Source organism: Pipra filicauda, unplaced genomic scaffold (assembly GCF_003945595.2).
Source record: "Pipra filicauda isolate LSUMZ 115617 unplaced genomic scaffold, ASM394559v2 scaffold101_size5749837_pilon, whole genome shotgun sequence".
Taxonomy (NCBI): domain Eukaryota; kingdom Metazoa; phylum Chordata; class Aves; order Passeriformes; family Pipridae; genus Pipra; species Pipra filicauda.
The window spans coordinates 4,679,017-4,700,826 of NW_024103452.1; the positions used below are offsets into that span (position 1 = coordinate 4,679,017).

The window sequence follows — 21,810 nt, forward strand, 5'->3', positions numbered from 1 at the left end:
CTTCTGGTAGAAAACTAGGAAGTGCAAGCTGCAAGCAGAAAATGAACAAGAACAGGATGTAAAGTAGACCAGATTTGCTTACAATGGCCGTATGCTTTTTTCTTTCTGCTGCATTCTCACCTTTCTACCACCTTGCCATCACATTTGTTTTTATATAATTATCAGCATTTATATAATTTTCAGCATGGGGGCTTGATCTACTGTCTTAGATGAAAATGTCTGTGGAAGTAGACCAAATGCTTCTAGTAGACTTAGATGCAAAGAGTCTTAACATTAAAATCTGAGTTTGACAGCATACCTAAGTTCATTTATTGTTTTCTGAAGGTTGGTGTGAATTGTTTTAAGCTGGATAATAATTTGCCTCAAGTCTTGTAAAATTAAATTGTAACTGAAATTTCATACGGCTTCCTGATTTCCCTTCTTGGATTAAATTTGTATAATTTTATTTTTTCTAGTTCAGAGAAATGTAAATCGATACCCAGAAACTTTTCTGAAATGCACTGCTTCTGAGGGACTGCTTCATTTTATTTTTTTAGTTTTGTTTCATGGTCACGAACACCTCAGGCACTATGGTAGATGTGAAAGATAAGCATTATTTCTGAAGATGCAGAATTCTCTCCACTGACCAAGGATAAGGTTGGATCACTAAACCAACAGAGTATGGTTCAGGTGAATTCAATCAGGTACAATGACTTCTACCCTCTGAAATTAGGTTAGACTTAGGTAATCTAAGTCTGGAGGGAATAAACTGTCTTAACACCAGGAAAGAACAAAATCTGGAATGTCTCAAATCCTCTAACATACTTCCCTGTTGTCATCTATTCATCTTTCTCCATTTCATGATCCAGTGTTGGCTGGCACTATAAGCAACCCCAAATCTCTCTCCCTTTCCTATTCTAACTGTCTCATCTGTGGTGCTGCCTAAGCAGGGTCTATAAAACCAAAAACTAGGTTGTTCTTTTGAAGCATCAAAATGCAGAAAGTTGTCAGATTCAGTTTTACTTCACATATATGTCCAATCTCCCTCAAAACATTGAAACAATTTGCTCAAGTTCCTTCTGAATGAGGTTTTGAGACTGCTTTTTATAGAAGTACCTTAGCTTGCACTTAACTACACACAATTAATGGTAATTAATGCTCTAATTTGACATGTTGGCACATAAAGCCTAATCCTAGCTCTACAGAAATTAGAAAGTAGCCAGTAATCACAGTGCATCAGAGATTTTGCTTTAAAAGAAACTTTAAAAATAAATATGCCATTCTCATATTCTTTGTCTCCAATCGTTCATTGAAATATCTTGAAAAAATATTGCAATCTCTTTTTAATGCAATAATCTGAAAATGTAGCTATTGCAATTAAATTCAGCATTAAGTTTCATTCCTGCACCAGTGTAATGAAAATGGTATCTATTCATACTTTTTCTTATAGCTCTTCTCATCTCACCTCTTATCAGATGGCTAGTACATTTAAAATTCTCCTTACATCTCTGTACATCGAGCACTACCTGTCAAATCCAATCCTATTTTTCCCTGTTTTACATACTGGCTTCTACTACAACATCATTTCTGCCCTTTAGGTAAAGTCTTTGGGTGAATTTTCTTTCAGGGTATCATAATATTTTTTTTTTTTAATTTACTTTAGTCTTGTCAGCCTGGAGTGGGCCAGTGATTTAGAAGTAGCAGTCCCAAAAGAGAAAAAAGCAGGTAAGGAAGCTTGGGCTGCTCATCACAGTTATTTAGCTACTGCTCCAGTTTAACTCTTGCAGTAACTGAAATCCTAGTTTACCCCCAAAAGATATTGCTTTTATCTCTTTGAGAAGCTTTTGAAGGGTTAAGTCTAGATTTATTTCTGACCATGTTGCTTACTACTCAGACAAACAAATAAGAAAAATGTTCTAGGTGTAAACTGATAAAACACCCCTGCTCTTTTTGTTGGTTTTTTGGTTTTTTTTTTTCCACCAAAGGAATAATTCCAGACTGCGATTTGATTCCTCTTACTCAAATGGATCATGTGGCTCACGAAAGCCATTGCTTCATATAAGTAAGATGTCAGGCTTTTTGTAAGCAACTGAAATCTTCAGCTTTCTTTACTGTCTTCTATTATCTGTTTTAAAGTATTTCCTTATTTATTATCTTTAATACTCCATGAAATATATTGATTGTAAAAATAATATCAGTCATTAAGTGTTATCTAAACTACTTGGTAGAATGTCAGCTAAAAGAAAACACATTTTTAAGGGATTCTATATCATCCTTCCACAAAAAAAATTAGCAGATATTTTTCTTTATTTTCTTTTAGCCTTCTCTTTAAGACTTTTATTTTGTGATTCTGATATGTGACTGTTTTTATAACGTCAGGAAAGTACCTTGAGTTAAAAAATTTATTGTGCCATAATCTTTGTACAGCGAGATTTAGCATTTCTGTATTAACCATCCTTTACACTGTACTCTTACTATCTCCCTTCAAGGTAATCCTTTTTACAGAGGGTCATGGCTTTTCAATGTCTGTATGAAAACACATCTGCACAAAGAAATAAAAGCCAAATTCACAAACCTACGAACGACAAGCAGAAAGGGCTTGTATTCCAGCTTGCTTTCCTGCAAAATCCTTTGAAAGGCTAAAGAGTCTTTTCAGGGCAAGCACTAATCTGCAGACTTGTATCCTTATGTTTGAATGTAATGAGATTCCAGTAAACACATGCACTCTGTGTGGACACAGTGAGTTCCGTTTAAGAGCAGCTTATTTTCAGCCACTTTCAGGCAGCTAAGACCAGACTAGAAATGTTACTTTAACTGAAATGAGAGCACCTGTGCAGGGATTTGCACTGAATTTGTGAGACATTCAAAAGTTTGCTTATGGACAAGGTTCAAGTCATGCAGAGAGCTCCTTCACTATCAAAACCTACTGCCTTGTTCAAGCTTTCCTTTTTCAGTTCCCTGCCTTGACTGAGGTTAAACAAACTCAATTTTCCCCATCACTGTTCTATTTATCCCCACAAGTCTTTAAGAGAATACATAAATCTTGCACTCAAGTCTGAATCATTTATTATTATATTATACCTTTTGGAAGAATCTTTGTGGCCTTATTCCATGTTAAATAACAGAAATTTTCTTTCAAGGCCAGACTGGATGAGGCTCTGAGCAACTTGGTCCAGTGGAAGGTGTCCCTGTCCATGGCAGGGGGGTTGGAACTAAATGATCTTTAAGGTCTCTTCCAACCCAAACCATTCTATAATAAATGATGGCCAATCTTTCCATATGCTAAATTTGGTAGGAGTTTCCAACTTTTTAGTCAGGAATCGAAATTGATGATCTAGACTATACTCTACAGACTCCAAGGGACTTGTTCCTCAGTAAGTGTTCCAGGAAAAGACCCTAGGTACAGCAACAGTAGGTTGATGAAGACTTACTCTTTCATTATTCACACACTTACACAATGAAATGAGATCCCTTTTTCTCATAACAAAAGATGATGAAATGCATAAACAGAGAGGTTTGTTAAAACAGAATAAAATAATTGTTATTAAGAAAAAGTAAATGAAGTTAAGCACCTCAACCAGCTATAATTAAATTGAATATGCCACCATGACTATTGTTGATATACCACCTTCATGACCACTGATGCTTAGCCAAACAGAAAACGAAACTTGGATCAAGTAAAGGGAAAAAACAACTGCACTGTTGCTCTGCAGTTTTCTGCTGTTTGACACATGGTTTGTATTGTAGGTGCACGTATATCCCTTATGAAACCTTTTGCAGGCTTGTAAATAAACATTGGCTACACAGAGTAATGCTGATTTATACAAATGGCAAAATGCTTTCAGGTTTCATGTTGGTCTCATACTTCAAACAACCTGGAAATATAGGTTGAAATGATCAGAGAGTCAGTCCTTTGAAATAGTAATCAATACCATTTGTTTTCTGATTACACATCAACTGGTTTGTAATTAAAAAAAAAAAAAAAAAAACAACATTCCTCAGGGCAAAAGAACTCATTGGAAGATAGTCTTCCTCTCTTACAGTGTTTGTTTTCTAATCCACCTTCAAAAGCTGTCTCCAGGTCTGGAATCTGGTAGAATCAATCAGTATATATGCTTTTACTGTGCCCAAGAAGTAAAAATCTGTATTATAGCTTCATGTAGGCTTGGCCCTTATGTGTGCAGAGGGTCTCTGAAGGTCATCTAAAGATTATCCAGTGGACAGACAGCTCCATCACTTCTATTCAGCTTTTCTGGGGACTTCTTTTGGCCTGGGGACGTGGGACCATTTTCACATGACAATGACTGAAGCGTCATCTTTTAAGAAATCTGAATTGCAGAGAGCAAAACCAATTAAGGCCAAACAATTTGCCCTGGGCAGAAGCCTGAGAACTGGAGAAGAACCCGTAACACTGGTGTCAACCTCAACCAAAATGTGCAGCAGTTTTGCATAGCACTGATAAGATGGTGCCACAACTGCTAATTATCTCACTGGCATAAGACCACATACCAGAGCATGAAAAAAACAGATTTCTATTACAAATTCTTCATGTTTCCTTTCCTTCTGCCAATACTTTCCTAGCTGCGTTGTGAGCAAAGATTTCTGCAGCGAGACATATTTCTTTTTATTTTTTTCTATTTCCTCAAAAGACGTGATCAGGCAAAACATTTAAATAAGAGTAAACTTAAGGTTTGTAAATAATGTCATTGCCAAGAGCAAGACCAATATTTCGGCAGGACAGCAGAGATCTGAACTTTACATCTTCTTGCTTTCATATGAAAAGGTCTCAGATGAATGATCAATTTATCTAGTGGATTATTTCTAATTAAACAAAGGAAAAAAAGCAGAATATACTGCGTATTTGTCACTGTCAGCTTGCATAATGCTAGGAAATAATTTTTTAAGTCAAAATCCATCTGTCACTGGTGTTGCCCATGTCATATTTCCACTTTAGGAGCTGATGAAAAATGTTTATATCCACATCAAGCCGCTTGCTCAACTTTCCTGGCTTGGTTTATATTAAATACAGAAGAAGGCAGCAAGCTAGTAGTCCCTGAAAGCATCCTTCTGATGGGTTAGACTGAGCTGTTAGCAAAACTCTAGTCACTTGTTACCAGGTTTTAACTCCATGAAGAGCAGAGGTGTAAAAAAGACCAAGCAAATTTTAATACCTCCCTCATCTTGAGTGGTGCTACTTGAGCTTTGCACTCACGCAGTACATGGAACATGACCGTGATAATTCTGGCATTCCATTTCTCCTCATCAATTTTGTCACTGTTCTCATGCGTAAACATTATTTTGCATATAGGAGCAACGAAGATTGTTTTTTTAATAGCAAATGGGTACATCTTCAAGTCCTCTGCTTTCTGTGACCAAGCATATTAGACATGTCTGCTATCCTACACATACAATAGATTACTACAAGGTTGATATTTAATTTGCTTAATTAATTTCATTGTGAAGGCATGTTTGAAGCCATGTTACTGAAGGATTTTGCCAAGGTAACCATTTAGCAGCTAAGTAACCTTTAATTACTTTGCTGTAATGATACACATCTAAGACAGATATTGTTATACTGTGACATCTGAGCACTTTAACCTAAAGGTAGTTATTAGCACTCCCATGTAAGATTCATTATGGATCATATTTCATTAATGGAGAGTATTGTGTTCTCATCTGATTATGTACTTGCAAACGTTTATTAACAAATCTTTCTGAGTGTGACCGTGTCTCAAGTTGGAGGAATCCATACATTTTCATAAGTCTGGTAGCACTTCTTAAATAAACTATAAGCAATCAGACAGGAGAGAAGCTATATGATAGCTCTTCTGGACTTACTGGATATGCACATTAGACAGAAGAGTTGCTTAGGGATGAACACTGTATACAATTATGATTGGCTGTGCAATATTTGAAACTGAAATAATTAAAATGCAAATTAATGCTGCACTGCAAGAATCACTGGTTGTGATTTATATCACTACAGGTGAGAAGACATCTACAGACTTGTAGATGACTGCAAATGTACACAAATTAGAACAGATTAGATGACATAGCAAGTCATTGCCAATTCTAATAGGCATGAATTCATCATGATATATTTATCTATTCTGCACAATACCCACAATACCTCTTTTTAGCTAAGTTTTCCAGTGGTGACTGTTTTTTTCATTCAAGTGTTTCGCACATTCTTTTCTGACTCACTGAGTTAAACAAAAAATATTTTTGAAAACAAAGCATTCTTCTGGGAAAAAATAAAAACAACCATATGTGAATTGTCTACAGCAAATAATGTAGAAACTGAAGAGAAAGAAAAAACAGGTATAAGTTAGTCTGTCCTTGAGTTCCTAAGAAATGGTGGAAAGTTACTCACCCTTTTCCAATGAAATGAGTTACTTAGGAAATAACTAATTTACTCGAAGTCCACAGAGGATGAACGAGTCAGAGGTATGTATTTCATCTGAGTCAGGTCATACTCATTAAATTATTTTTCTTACATAAACGAGGGAGAGGTGAAGGAAGGAACAGAAGGGCACAGTACATTTCCCTCACAGGAACACTGTTTGAGGGAAGATGCAGGTATTCTATATGGTTTATGCTCAGGAGCTCAAAGAGGAGTCGGTACATTTCCAAACAGACTTACCAAGTGCCATAAACAGAAAACAAGTTGTTACAAGCTATGTAAGCTGGAACAGAATATGAATGGAAGAGTAAATAATTTTTTTTCCCAACTGACTTCAAGTGCTTTTATTCTTAGATTTTGAGAACAGAAAGAGTTGCTGTAATCACTTACTCTGATTTCCAGCATCACACAAGCAGTAGGTAGATGGGGCAAGTACAAATATTTAAAACACTGCCTATTTCAGAACTATTCTTAATCTTCCGCAGCATTTCAGCAGTAAATTGATTAACTATTCATGGCAAAAGATATATGGACTAATGTTTAAGAAAGATAGTTATGCCCATGCACTGCTTTCATATCTGTTATTTTTAGATAATTCTATGCACAGTCCCATGTTCTTTCTGTGCACAAAATACAGTCTCTGTCTAAGCCATGACCCATTCCTAAAACTGGATTTTCTTCCTGCTGACAGGTACTACTGCAGCAATCAAACATACACTGCTGTACCAGGTCTCTAGCCACACAAAAGTATTGTTTAAACAAGGATAAGGGTTTTCTGTCCTGTAAGACTTTTGAGATCTTGAAACACCTGACTGTTAATCTATTTGTGTCATCTTACGCCAGCAAAACGTGATGCAAAAACATGAAAGATTTTATACTGATAAAAAAATATTCTTTATCCTTTTTAAGAGTCTTTAGAAAAGTTAGAAAGTATGCAATGGTTAAATTCTATCTGCTTTTGTTTTGCAGAGATCCTTCCTCTTGCAGCCATCTTCTCTGTGTATATGGTATATATGGGATTAATTCTTATTTGCATTCTTACATGGTTCAGTAAATTCTCTCCTTAAGAAGCAAAGTACTAATTACTAGTCTAAACATCAGTATTTAGCATTATTTTCCTACTGAACTATGGAATAGTGGAATTTTATGATTTGAGTTAACTTGGTAACAAATTTAAGACACTCCCTGTATAAAAAAAGCAGAGAAGAAATCCAGTTTCAAAATCTTTTAAAGGCAAGGAAGCATCTAGAAAGTATTGCAAAGCTTTCTCACATAAAATATGAGTCTGTACATAAAAGTGAGGATGATCAAGATAGTAGGAGAAGAACAATTATTTCCTGTTCCACCAGGCAACTGCTGGAAATACCTATGTCCTGCTGTTTACTCACAGAAATAGCAGCTTCACCTGCAGTTGCTCTGCTTTATATCAAAGGAGAAATAAGATTTAATCATTGTAGAGAAGCCAGTTTTGTCATGCCAAATGCAGCTGCTGATGAAAGGAAGACATGTCTAAGGAGCTTGGAAACACACCAAGGAGGCCTTCCATTGTGGAAAATGACTTTTTTCTTTCCTCAATCTGTTTGAAAGCTTTTAAATCTGTGAGTGTTCTATCTTTCCTTTGGGGAAATGTCCCTTTTAAGGGAATTTTGAATCAGCGAGACTCTTACAGCCACAAGAAACATCAGGGGGATGTTCTGAGGAGAAGTTCAGGCATGAACCTCTTCATCACTATGGAGCAGTCTGTGCCATGGCCTCCCTAGGCCCTTCCTGGGACTACCCACTGGCCACTCACCATGCCAGTGTACTGTTAACCTCACACAACGTGAACATGCAGAAACTAGAAATATCAGGTTGGTCTGAAAGCATGGAAAAAGGCAGTGTTTTCAGATTCACGTCTCTGAGAGTTAAATATATCCTACAACCTTTAAAACAGGCCTGAAAGGCACTTCACAGCACATCATCTCTCATAAAATTTCAGGCAAAGACCAGTGAAATTAGTTCGCCAGTAAGATCTTCGTTAGGTTCTTGTGTCTGAATATTTAATATAACTGGTTAGTTTGCTATTCTGCATTTCACAGCTCTGTGGGTCTGTATGTGGAGTATCACCCACAGCTAAAACCTGCTGCATTGAGACCTTGGCTGTTTGAAGATTATTTGACAAGATGTTGGTACTGAGCTACAAACACAATACAGTCACTTCCTTCAGCAGCAGAAATCACATTTACAACATGATTCTTCTTCATGAGGTCAGCCCCTGTCAACCAGAGCCTTGTGACATGAATCCCACAATGAATAATGCTGCTTTGATGCTGATCTATCCAAACTTGAGCTCAGTAACTCCTTCTTTCAGTTTTGTTCCCTCCTGTGCCTCTAAATCAAGAAATTTTTTTATTTATAAGTCATTTCCTCAATTAAGTCAGTCTATACTATAGGCTGGCTTTCCACTGTTTTTATTACATTGGTTTCCCAACAGATGGTGGTTTGTTATTTTTTTTTTTTTTTCCCCATATTGGTCGAGAGATCAAAGGATTCAGCCATACTTGTCTTTTGTTTCGGGAGGTGTGTGGATGAAATTTTGCATATGTTGCATGACTGTGAAGCTGGGTTAGTGTTTTCAATTGTTATTCTAACAAGAGGCAAATGCTGAACTTCTGTGTTACTAGAAATATTATGGGCTCTGTTGATGAACCAACATAATATTCCCACCCAGAAAATTGGATTGACATCTTAATATGATTATCATGCCTCTTAAAAGTACAGTCCAAGTCTGTAATGAATTAGGAAAACTGTATCATCTCATGGTAAAGTAAGGTAACCATATGTAGTGGGAATATTTACATTGCGGGAATAAATAATTCATCATAATGTCTTTTAACTGATAGGAGAAATAATGAACATCCAAATGCAAACAGTGGGTGCACTTTCAGCTCCTCTGGTAGTCATCGCTAAAATTAATTTCCTTAAAGCAGTCACAAAACTCAGAGTCAATCCTCTAACAATCCTAGAAATCAATGTTTTTTTTTGTGACTGTACAAATGAAGAGTGCACCTCAGTTTTAGCTACCCCAGTATAACTCACAGAGAACTCCACTGAAGATAAATAATACTAGGAAAAAACACCCAATTAAAAAAAAAATTAAACCCAGATTCTAAGAGTGTCTTTAACTTGAACAACTCATTATCTGAGCATATTCAAAGTTACCCATGGTTTTAAGACATGGACTCAGAAAACAAGACACCACATGTGGTATAAGTGAAAGTCCACCCAATGGTTCTGCCTGTGCACATGTGCATGCTCCACTCTGCAAATTTACTTCCATGGAGGTCTCTTTCTATCTCAGTCTGTTTTTTCTTCTCTCAAGAAACATAAACAAAAGTTTTCCCACAGTTCTGAGACTCATTTCTTTGAAACTAATGAATATGTTGACTGGCTTTAGTTCCTTATTCATGGAAGCCATTCAGCTGTGGCATACTGTATACAGCTCTCCCCCGTAATCAACTGGCATTTCTCAGCCACCGAAGGCGAAAACCATGTACGGTGATGGAACAATGGTCTTCTCAGTTATCTCAGTGGAAGCGTGCTAGTGCATGGTTTCTTGTCATCAGGAGGTAAGGGGTTCAAATTTGACACTATTGCTCACGTTGGACCTTCTTTTGCATTGAAAAAATCTAAAAGAAATCCTGTGTTAACAGTTACTTTTTTAGAGTTGATTTTTTCAACAGTGGATGAAAATATGTAATATCTTGCTACTATCAAGCTTCCTTTTGTGTCGCTGAATGTCTGTAGTGATCAGACCAGACCAATGGAAACACAAATGTTCTCTACAGACCACATCCTTATCAGTACTCCCTCATCTCAGGGAAGTTTTCAATCAAAACCAAACTGCAGAGTGATGGAACATCATCTGCAGAGCAACTTTCATTTACATTTTCTTTAAAACATATGTATAAGGTAATATTAAATTAATATGGCTCTGGAGTTTGGTTTTGAGTTTGTTTTGTTTGTTTTCTTAAGAATAAACTGGGAGGGGTCTGCCATAGCAACTTAGATATATTTACGAAGTCCTAAACAAAAGATAGCTGCTCAATAGCTGAAATGATCAGACTTGAATAGTGCTTGGGGTTTCATTAGTGATTTCTGCTGTGCAACAAATGGTCCTTGCAGTTGTAAATTCCATGTCTTTGTTCTGTTTCTCATCATATCTTATACCTCTCCTCATGTTCACTTACTAAAGAACTGTGCTCCCATTTTGCCTAAACCATTTTATTCTGTAGTCTGAGGAATGAAGGTGAAGAAACAAAAGAGCCACCACACTGTTTTGACTTGCGATAGTTTAAAACCTTATTTCATTTCCTGCATGTAAATGTTCAACTTGTAAATCTCAGAGTGAGCCTCAGACATAATTACTGACTTTCTGTCACTTTAGGCATAAATAGATTCCAAATTGCTTAGGTGTAATTATGAAATATGCAACGGTAGGACTGAATGCATTAAATGACAGCTGAAAACCTACAATGTTCATATTTCCTGTCAATGATTAAAGCATGACCCCTTTGCTAAATACTTTCCCTCTATTATATTTGTACTGCATCTGAATTTTAAGATATTGAGACAGATCCTTTGCATACTTTTTTTTTTTGGAATAGCCTTATTCTTACAAATATACCTTTATGTTGGTAAAAGTAAGGTCAAATGGATCAACTAGTTGTCAAATATTCAGCTGTCATAAAGGCATATCCTTCTTAATTGAATATATCAGGACAATAAACACTAGCTGCACACTCAAATTTCCATACATTTAACTGTGTGGTTTACATTAAAAGTTTAGCATGCATCATAATTTTTATTAGGAAATAGATTCTTGGTAAAATAAGATACTTGGAAAAAAAAACTTTAAAAATTTTACTCTTCAGTGCCTCACTTTGCTGAGGACGAAACATCCACAGCAGCTGTGTAGACTTTCCCAACAGTGAAGGGTAGGAAAGATGTCAGCCATTGCTGCCATGTGTGTTATTCAGTTGAGAGAAGTTTACGTCATAAATTAAACTATTCCGACAGCTAAATTATTGCATAAAGCCTAATAGTCCTGCTTTAAAGGATCTGTTCTGGAAATAAATGTTTATTGGAAATACATTTTGCTTGGGGATGACAGGATGAAGGTTTGAAAAATATGAGTTTTCCTGGTCTAACTCCTCTTTTAACAAAGCAAGTGTTCAAAATACAGCTAAAGTCAAAGGAGACCTGCAGTGTATTCAAAGACAGGTCTTGATAAATAATAGCATTTAACCATGAACGTGATTAATATTTGTTTACAAAGGGGTTTATGGAGTTTTTCAAAAAGCCTTTTAAATAGGAATCAAGTTACCTCTTTATGGTGACCTTCTACTTCCGTAACTTTATCACAAGATAACACAACATAACAAGAGGTGCCATTTGGGACATAGCACTCGACCTGTAAGAAATATGTGCTTCTGCATGATCGTGCTTAAAAATGTGTAGAGCTTCCAACAACACATCCTAGTTTCCCTACTGAAATATTTGTCAGACCTTAACAGAACAACTGGCTCACTTAGGTTGTCTTATGAGAAAGGACTCTGTCCTTTCCCTGTACTTCTCGTGTAAATGTTGTATTTGGGTCATTGAAAAGTTCCCATACCACATTTTTTCCCAATCAATGTCATAGTGAATTATGACTTGGAGAAAGTATATATACATGTAACTGTATATAAAACTACATACTTTAAAAATGGCAGGAAGGTGACAGCTATATGACAAGATTTTTTTTTTTTTTTTTTTTTAACAAGTGGAGGTAAATTGTACATGTGTGAAAAGCCTGATTTTGAAAGAAGTACTTTCACACAGGGTAGCCTAAGAGACTGGAAATCGATGTCATGTGGAGCAATGGAAGTGATGGTTTACAGATTCATCACCTCCAGATAGTTCGTTTTGTGATTTTGGCCACTGCCGCTGTGAGGTACCTGGACACGTGTGCCTAACACTGACTATCTTGTTACCTGCCATCCTCCACAGACAAGAACATGAGTACACAGAAAAGGTCTAGTGCCTGGAATTTCCCCATATAGCAGAAATCACTACCTGTTATGAAACAAAGTGAAGCATATCAGGCTTTAAACATCTAAGGGATGTTTTCTTTTTTTTCCCTGGTGAAACTACTCAGGTAATGGAAAGAAGTGCTCTAAAAGGTACTTGTACTGTATCTAAGCTAGAGATCTGGCTCTTCAGCTTTATTATCCTGTACTATACTAACAGGATACCTGGTAGCTTGAAAGAGTAAAGCACCTGTGAACTGAAGTAGGCTATTGCAGTCTGTGAACTAGATCTTCTTTTATTGGCATTTCTCTGTGATTATAGTGATGCTTAGAACTAGTATGTCACAACTAACAGTTTCATCACTCAATTGTGATATCATAAATGAGAATAATCCTTTCACAGTATCTTTTTTTTCATATTTTGGTATGTATGAATATATATATATATATTTGGTAAGCATTCAAATACCATATAAAGGTATTATATATTTGGTAAGCATTTAAATACCATATAAAGGTATAATTAATTAGATGGAAAGAAATTAGCCTGAGGTGATTTGGAACTTAGAAAATCATTTTCTCAAATGCTTCACTTAAAAACCACAGGTTAGAACCTTAACTGATGTAAACTGACACAGGTCTGCTGTCTTCAATGAAGTTAGGTCAATTTATGCCCTGTCTGCTACTACTGAAATCAATGTTTCACTCTGAATTTTTATATTAGATAATCAAACACAAGTTTTCTACCAGCAGTAGCATTGGTCCTTCAATTAGTGTGTTCTTTCAAAGTCATTCTCTTAGGAAAAAACCTGCTCTTCCATCACTATATACATATAAAATACACACAGACAAAAAGATGGATGCATAAATGTATCAGAACAGGATGTCCATTACTCAGAAAATGCACTCTGGACCTTTTCTAATATGAAACAAAGAAAGGATAAAAAAGAGTGGAAAGTATATTTCAGCAAAACTTTATGACTTGAACCAAAGATTCTTAAAATACAGAGAGTCCGGAAAAAGCAAATATGTTACAGGTGGTAGCATTATATAACTTCATATGCAATAACTTAATGTTTTATGTACATCATAAATCTGAACTAAATTTAAAGCTTCTTTATTGATTGAGAAATAACCTGCAAGTAAAGCGATCCCAGACCTTTTAAGTTCATGCTGTTAAAAATGAGTTTTAATCTGTCGGACAATGACGAGAAATGTGGAATTAGGAGACAATAAAAGAAGCAGGGTTAGTTCTTCAGACAGCACCTACTGATTTACCTCTATTGAAGAAACCTGAATGTATTCCTGCTGAGGATCTGGCTAACAATTTCATATAGCTTTTGAAATGCCTGTCTCAGCATTAAAAAAAAAAAAGAAAAAAAAAAGTACTATAGGGCATTCTCTACACCTCCACCTGTATAAAAGGGTTAAGTAAATGGAAATTCCTGTTCTTACCATAACAGGACTGTTCCCTGCTGGTTCACTCAAACTGCCCCAAAGGGAGCCCTGGGGAAAGGGAGCTGGGTTCCTTCCCCCTGCTCAGGCATGCACAGGCAGGTGCATTCCGCATCCTGTTGTGATTTTCTAGGGGGTTTAATGCACCTCTGTGTCTCCCCGCAGTTGGATTTGTTCCTTTCAAGCACAGATCTGACTTGCGTAATTTCGCAACTGTTAAGTACAACATTCCTACACATCCAGCCCTGTTTCCTCAGAAGTCAGTGGGTGCAAAACATAGTTTTACTAATTACTTTCTTGTTTCATCTGGTAGTTGGTTTCTTGTATTGCGTTATGAGGACAGAATGACACATATTGCCTAACCCCGGATCCCCATCCCTGAAGTTTGTGTACGTGTCTGTGTTAGGTCACCTCTCCTAAATTCATGCACATACAATGGATGATATCAAGCTTTAAATTAGGCTCTCTTCAGGTATTTTCTGTGTATCCACACGCTACGTTCTCTCTAAATATGTTCTTTCCTGCTTCCTCATGGCTTACGTGCTTAAAGTCTATTGAAACATTAATTTTATTCTTCTCTCTAAATACTGTGGTTATTCACTTACACATCTGGAATGGATTTAAGCGAAGATTAGTCTGCTTTACTCCTTAGACTGCGGTGTAATTCACAACATATTAGGTTGTATACATTTGCGCACATCATTTTTAATCAGATGCACAGCATGCCGTTCATATCCTTTTAGCTTTTTATTATTATTTCTGATACTGTACTTCATCAGACTCAATTAGACCTGTCTAGTTTCATCACTAGAAATGGTTTTCTTCAGGTATGGAATGGGGCTGTGATACGCTGCTTCATATCAAAGAGATATTCAACAGATATAACAATTCATATTCCCATTACTTTATGACAGTCACACAAAGTAATTTATTTCATTTCCCCAGTCATAAAAATTGTACCATATTCCAGCCTCCTTCAGCCTACTCCAATTGCTTCCAGCATCTCTTCTATCACTTGCCACTCTTTTCTTTAAATTTCACTTCTCCACCCTTTTCAGTTTGGCAGACACAGATTTCCTCTCCACCATTGGATTCAGGCAGGTGGGTTACATTCAGAGCTCACATAAACAAGCAATCTTTTTAGAGAGTAGGTACATTCCCCGACTATTGCCCTAATCAGTTCACATTTACCTCTCTAAGTGCTTGAAAAATAAATAAGCAGATGGTGAAATCAGTTAATTTTCCACGAGCGTTGTGGCAGAAAAGGAATCTTCAGGAAATGTTTTAGACAGCAATTTTTAACTCAAAAAAAATCAACCGCTTACCTTTGCTTATACTTTTTACCTTTTTTAGTATGCTAGGGAGGTATAAACTCTACACGATACAGAAGCAGTGGCTCTTTGACACGTCCAGTGCTGCTGTCTGACACGAGAACATAAACCATCTGGCTCTCACAGATGCAGTGTGCAGGGGTGCAGGGGTTAATATTGTATCCCTCTCATTCACGGTGTCTCTAATAGCTACTGTCAATCAAGCACCCTCCTCTTCCTCAGCTCCCAGAGGAGATGCACATTTGAAATTCCTGACTAGGTACTATGGGAAAGGAAGGAGCAGGCTCTAGCTGAGGGACAGAGACAAGACAGATTATTTTTCATTGCAAATCTAATAAATTCATTTATTCATCTGATTATCACCTTTGCAAGGGACAGACTCTAGGCTGACTGTCAGATTTGTCAAACCCCAACAAGATGTGGGTACAGCTGCCTCCTGCCCTGCCTCACTTTCTCTCCACATGGACAGACCTAGGCTGAGAAGGCAGTAAACCCTCCTGCACAACTGTCCAGAGGACACAGAAACTTGTGCCACTGGGAGGGCAGGTGAAGATGATTTCACTCATAGCTTAAGTATGAAAAGGAAAACAAAAGCTAACGGTGTCCGAGGCAGTTCAGATAAACATACTCCTGAGTTCTCTCATTTCCAAAGATGAAACCAAGGATCATGAGAATGATTCAGGCACAAGGGGACTTAAAAACTTACTGCATAAATGACCAAAAAGAAAAAAACAAAGGCAACAATTTAGATTTTGTTTATAGTTAAGGACTGTTAAAAAGAAGCTAAAACAAACATCCTCTTTCAGCTCCAAGGCCAAACACATCATTGATTCAAGACTTTAAAAATCCAGAATGTTAAACCAAGGTTGGATCTGGCCTCTCATCTCTGATCATCCTTTCCATAAATCCTTGATAAAGTGCGTGTTAGTTTTATGGTACAGCCATAAAACAGCCAAATGTAGAAGTAAATGACCTCATACCAGCTATCTCTCTGCAGATAGATTCCCTTGGCAGATAGCCAAGAATTGATTGACACACATCTTACGGAACTAGAGTTAATTAATATGTCTACCAATTCCCAAATGGATCTCAGGAAGCAGAGAATCTGTTTAATGCAGTAAGCAATGACATACTGTGTGTGGTCAAGAGACAATCACTAATTGCCAAGAATGCATTGTAATAAAGCATTAAAGAATCTGAACAAAACCCTTTCCGCTCTGCAGCTCCTTTATCCCTTCAAAACCTTTTGCTTAGAACATTATAAAGACTTATGTTTCAAATATCAAAAGACATTTTTATAGGAAAAAATAGTTCCCAGACTATGAAGTCAACACTCAAAAGGTCTGTTAATTTTTCTAAAAGAAGAAATAGTCCTCACTTATTTAACAATGATGTCTTTATTTTGAAGGAAATATGCAAACCTGAATTGCAAAAGCATAAGGTAACTTGAAAGAACTGATTTTTTGAAGATCACGGAAGCTACAAGTAACATAATTATAGATTCACTGGTAAAACCAGTTCATCTATCCACAGATGCTGAAAACACCTCAAAAGTCTGCTAAACTAAAACAGTTCATTGAGCAATGCTCAGGTAAGCCAGACAGAAAATACAGTGAAGTGGAATAATTTATATTACATAGTCATCTTAACAGGAAAATAAAAAACTGGCTTTTCTGGGGAGAAAAAGTATTGAAGTGGATCACAGAGACATTCTAGTCAAATATTCAGCCAGGAAAAACAGCCTAGTCCTACAGCTTCCTTTGAGTGATTCTGCCTTTTACCAGGGAAGACCATGTTTATCTATTTGGTTATGATGATCACCGACAAAACAGTACAAGAGCTACTTCAATATTTCTGCAACACTAAACAAAAATCAGGAAGCTACAGATTAAAGAAAGAGGGGAAAAGAGAGAGTGCTTTATTTTTCACAAAAAAATAAGGAAACAAAACCTAGGTCACATATGAAAAACTGTCAGTGTGTTAGGACAAATATGAGATGGGGAATTTATCAGTGTGTGACACTATTTTAATTCTCAGCTGGTAGAAAGCTGAGGTGGTGCCAGACTGCACTGACTGGAAGGAAACTAAAGGACAGAGTTGGGCCCAGAAAAAACACACTGGTTGAACTACCCCTCTTATATCTGGTATCTGTCCCAACTTAAGAAAAAAGAGAGTGCTTTTAACTTCATGAGCCAGGCAGAATGGACTTCCTTTTTATTTATTTATTTAAACTCCTGGTGGAAAAGATGCTGTGTAGGGGAGAAAAGCAGAGATTCTGCTGTGATTTATCAATCAGCACATCAGCACCTGATTCAGGAGCAGGTCTTTCCAGATCCACCTCCCAGGCTACAGAAACCAGTGAGAGCACATTTTGGCAGGAAGAGATCATGGCTAAACACCAATAAAGATTAAAAAGAGGAAAAAGAAAAATATTGTTTTAAGATAGTTTACCTCAGGATGGCTTCCAACTTCAATATAGGTGCAGACTGGATGAAAAGCCCCTGTTCCACAAGCATACAGGTGGGTTTGGTTGTAAGCCTTCAGCACCTTGATGAAATTAGCACATTCTCTCTGCAAAGAAAAGGGGAAAAAATGTATTCACTGAGTTAATTCAGTGATTTTGACTAATGGGAGCTCTTCTGTCTTAAGGATGTATGGCTGAATGAACAGATTTGTTAAGTGTGATCATTTCATGCTGTTCATAAGATTGTTTACTGCTAAGCATTTAATAAATAGCTTGAGATAATTTCTCATTTAAATATCTTTGGTTGCTATTTAATAAAGCATCCAACCCTGAAGAAAAGATTACAGAAAAAGAATTCCTAATTTTTGTTTCAGACATGCTTCATCTTTTTAATTTATGCTATTGCCATGTCTGTAAGACAAAACCCATTTATAGAAATGTGTCAGAACGAAATAATGAGGAAAAATGGACCAACTGTTTGCTTGTATTCAATTAAGTAACAATTAGAAGAAAAATGGGCCAGATGGAAGGAGTTGATGAAAAACAAATCATTGATACAGCATTTTTAACAATTATATGAGTGCTGCCTCACCCCCACCGTTTGTGTTTAGGGCCAGTTTTACACATATGAATACTTATGTTAAACTTTAATGCAATTATTGAAAGCCCCTAGAATGTAAGCTTTGCAAGACTTGGACTTTACTCTTTCTTCCTATGTAAATTATCCATCATGAGTTATTTAATTCTCGACAAATAAAAGCTTAATAGCAACACTAACAGTCCCTAGTACAAACATTATCTGTTATCTGTTAACAAAACTGTCATTATTAATGCCTAATGTTATTAAAATGGATAGCCAAGATGTTGACTTTTTCCATTTGTTCAACATTTTTATTTCAATCAGGTCTAACATTGAAAAGAAATATGTCAGTGCCTGTGAGTTGATCTACTGATACAGTGACAAATAACTCATTTTAAATAGGAGGGAAATGAGAACAATGCAACTGAATAAATATTTCCAGTAAAGTTTGTGTTTAAGATGAAGGAAATTTTTCTATACATATTTAATGACTTTTTTGGTACAGTGCTCAACTCTACCTTTCCAAGTGGACCAGGGCCCACAGAAATACCACCTGAGCTGCCACCTCCACAGAAATCTCACTGACTGGCATCATTCCTCTCTGTAACTTCATTGCTAATTAAACCAGATACTCCCAAACACAAAATAAAGGCGCTGACAGGAAAATGCATGTGCAGTTTGAGGCATGCCTTAGGCCACCACAGGGAAAAGCAATGAACTTACACAGATGAAACACTGATTCCCTGCCTTACACAAAGGACTGTACTGGTATGAAATTGCTCTTACAATTTTACTGTATATTTGCATAACAGATAATGGCAGTGTATTAAAAAGAGCACCCAGAGAAAAGCATACAGAATCTTACTACATCCTTGAGTTACTACTGTAAACTTAGCTTTTCAACTGAGATGGAAGAGAAAACATAGAGATAGTTAAGGTAATCCAACAGGAAATTGAAAGAAACAGAGATGGATGTTACTCTCAATTCTTTCCATTGTGACCTTTCTTAATAAAAACACACACAACTTCTGGCCCATACTTTTTCTTCCCACATACAAAAGTATAAGCATGAACATACATTTATTGTGTTTATGTTTATCCACAGACTGCTTTCCACTGTTGCAGTGGTAGAGTACTAAGCAAATATCTGGCATAAATAATCAAAAAAATGTTTCAATATTTTTATTAATGCTGCTGTCCTTTGCTCCTTTAAATAAAAGTATGTTAACAATTCAATGCCTGCAAGAGTAAAATGGACAAATATCCCAAATTCACGTAACATTAAAAATTGACAAAATTGAAATAGATCCTTTCTTAAATTCTAATATTCTATGTTTCAGATGGAGCATCTGACTTTGACTCTACATAATTTAAAACTGACCAATGATGTGTTCATTATTAAATAAGTTAGAATTTTGTCACGTAGAGTTGTATCTGGACAAATATGACTGCAACACTGTTTCAGTAGGACTGTGCTTTGCCTTGTCAGGTTTAATGTATCATAATTTTAAAAATGTCTTTGTGGTCTATTACTACCCTTTATAAAAGCTTTTAAAATTGCCTACATGAAGAATGTGAAAAGTCAGAGGCTGGTGGCCACACATAAAATGCTGTAAGTAGATGGGCTGGACCCATAGCCACTGTGAATAAAAGAACTGTGCTGATTTCAGAGGAGCTGTTCTGATTTACAGCAGCACAACACCTGTGACTCTACATGCACTCAGAATCACATAATCACAGAATATTCTGAGTTGGAAGGGACCCACAAGAATCATGAAGTCCAATTCTTAAGTGAATGGCCCCTACAGGGATCAAACCACAACCTTGATGTTATTGGCACCAGGTCTGACCAACTGAGACTGTTCAGCTGCTTATCTATAACATACAGCAAAAAGGTATTAGATAGCTAATACTTTAAAGGTGAGATGGAAAACCCTACTTAGATTAGGGACAGAGTCTTCTTTGATTTCTATGGATGAAATTAAGAAAAAAATTGTATCATCAGCTTCACTGAATTATTCCAGATTAGCCTGGGGGGGAAGGGGGATTAACCCTATTATAGCTGTATTTGCATGTCAAGTGTTTACAACTGATATTAGTGTAAATGAGTAAATATCAGTAAAGTGACTCCGGATTTCTAACATATTTCCAAAAGCATATTTAGCTTATTCATCCCTGCTTTTAATCCCTTATATAATGTGTTTTTTACCATAGATGTCTGCGAAATACACAACCTAGTTAAACAATGGGGAAAGTAAATACCTACAGCAATAAACCTTTGACTATGGTGAATAAATTTATATAACATTTAAAGTTCCTAGTCCAGTTCAGACTGCTCTTACAGCTTCCCTCTGTTTTATAGCTGCATAAAGGAACCATTAAGGTCTATTCAGTAAATTCTCATACACCTCTCTAGCAGATTAGGTTTCTTTATATATTTTACATGGTAGTAAAAAAATAAATAAAGAGGGGTATTAAACCCCAATAAATGACATCAAAGTAAAGTTACAGTTCTGATTTAAGCCCCTGTCAACTCAGGAAGTTCAAAGTGAACTTTTTTCTGCCCTGCCTGGGAGACAGTGCTATTCTCCCTGGAACAACAGCAACAGGCACACTGATTTCCATCTCAGATTTCTTCCTTTGTCTAATTGTGCTCAAGTACAGCTGCACAGATACAACGTCATGTGTGAAAATCTTGTACCTGGTTGTTTGATATTCTGAACTCAGCAAGAATTTGCTTTGGGATGATGAATACTAGGTTTTCCCGGTTTACGTGGCTCTGGGACAAAAAAGCTTTCCACAAATCTGTAATAAACCAACTTTAACAGCTTTGAATGATTTGCTCAGACCCTAAATCACAGCACATGCGTACGACAAAGAAGATATTCCGATCATGGAAAGTGTGTGTGCATTGAATGCAATTCGAGTCTGCCACTCTATGGGACTTGCGTGACTGACTCCCAATTCCAGTCTGTTTCCCCGCTCCTGCCCTCACAGCACAATTCCTTCAGTGGCATTCAGGCACCAATCAGTTGTGAAACTTGGCAGGCAGCTCTGCTGGTCCCGACACTGGTGGCTACGTCAACTTGACTACAAAGCAATTCTCCAACCCCCTTGGCTGGAGGCCTGGAATGACTTGGGTGTCTCTAACTGGGCTTGTCCCACTTGGCAGCAGTGTCTCCCACTGCCAGACCCCCAGGCTAGCACTATATTGTTAGTGTGAAGGTCTGTGCCAGCAGGATGAGGCATTTCACTATATGATCTCAGAGTGTAAGGCACTGGAAGGGAAATAAAGACAACAAAAGGCATGTAGTATCTCAGAAAATACGGCAGATAGGAGAAAGTATCCACTGCAGGAAGAGGAGGTAACCCAGAGCCAGAAGCTGTAAGGAACAAATTGTCAGGGAATTTAAACACTGTGTCTGAGCGTGAATTGAGCCTCCCCACGCTTTTGTATCCATTTTCACTTTCCCTGAGAAAGGGATGTTGTTAAAGGGGACACATTCTGGACATATCCATACTGTTTGAATATTACTCTTTGTCAAGTG

The 21,810-nt window shown here is 36.9% G+C and overlaps 1 protein-coding gene across 2 annotated transcripts in view; it reads right to left on the reverse strand.

Annotated features, from left to right (window-relative positions):
* The window catches only part of SEMA3A (semaphorin 3A), a 324,291-nt gene that overhangs the window by 77,904 nt on the left and 224,577 nt on the right, over positions 1-21,810 (reverse strand). For both annotated transcript variants that reach the window (XM_039389081.1, XM_039389108.1), the window contains one exon: positions 17,670-17,789. In XM_039389081.1, coding sequence (XP_039245015.1) covers positions 17,670-17,789 — 120 coding nt within the window. The remainder of the gene's footprint in view (positions 1-17,669; positions 17,790-21,810) is intronic.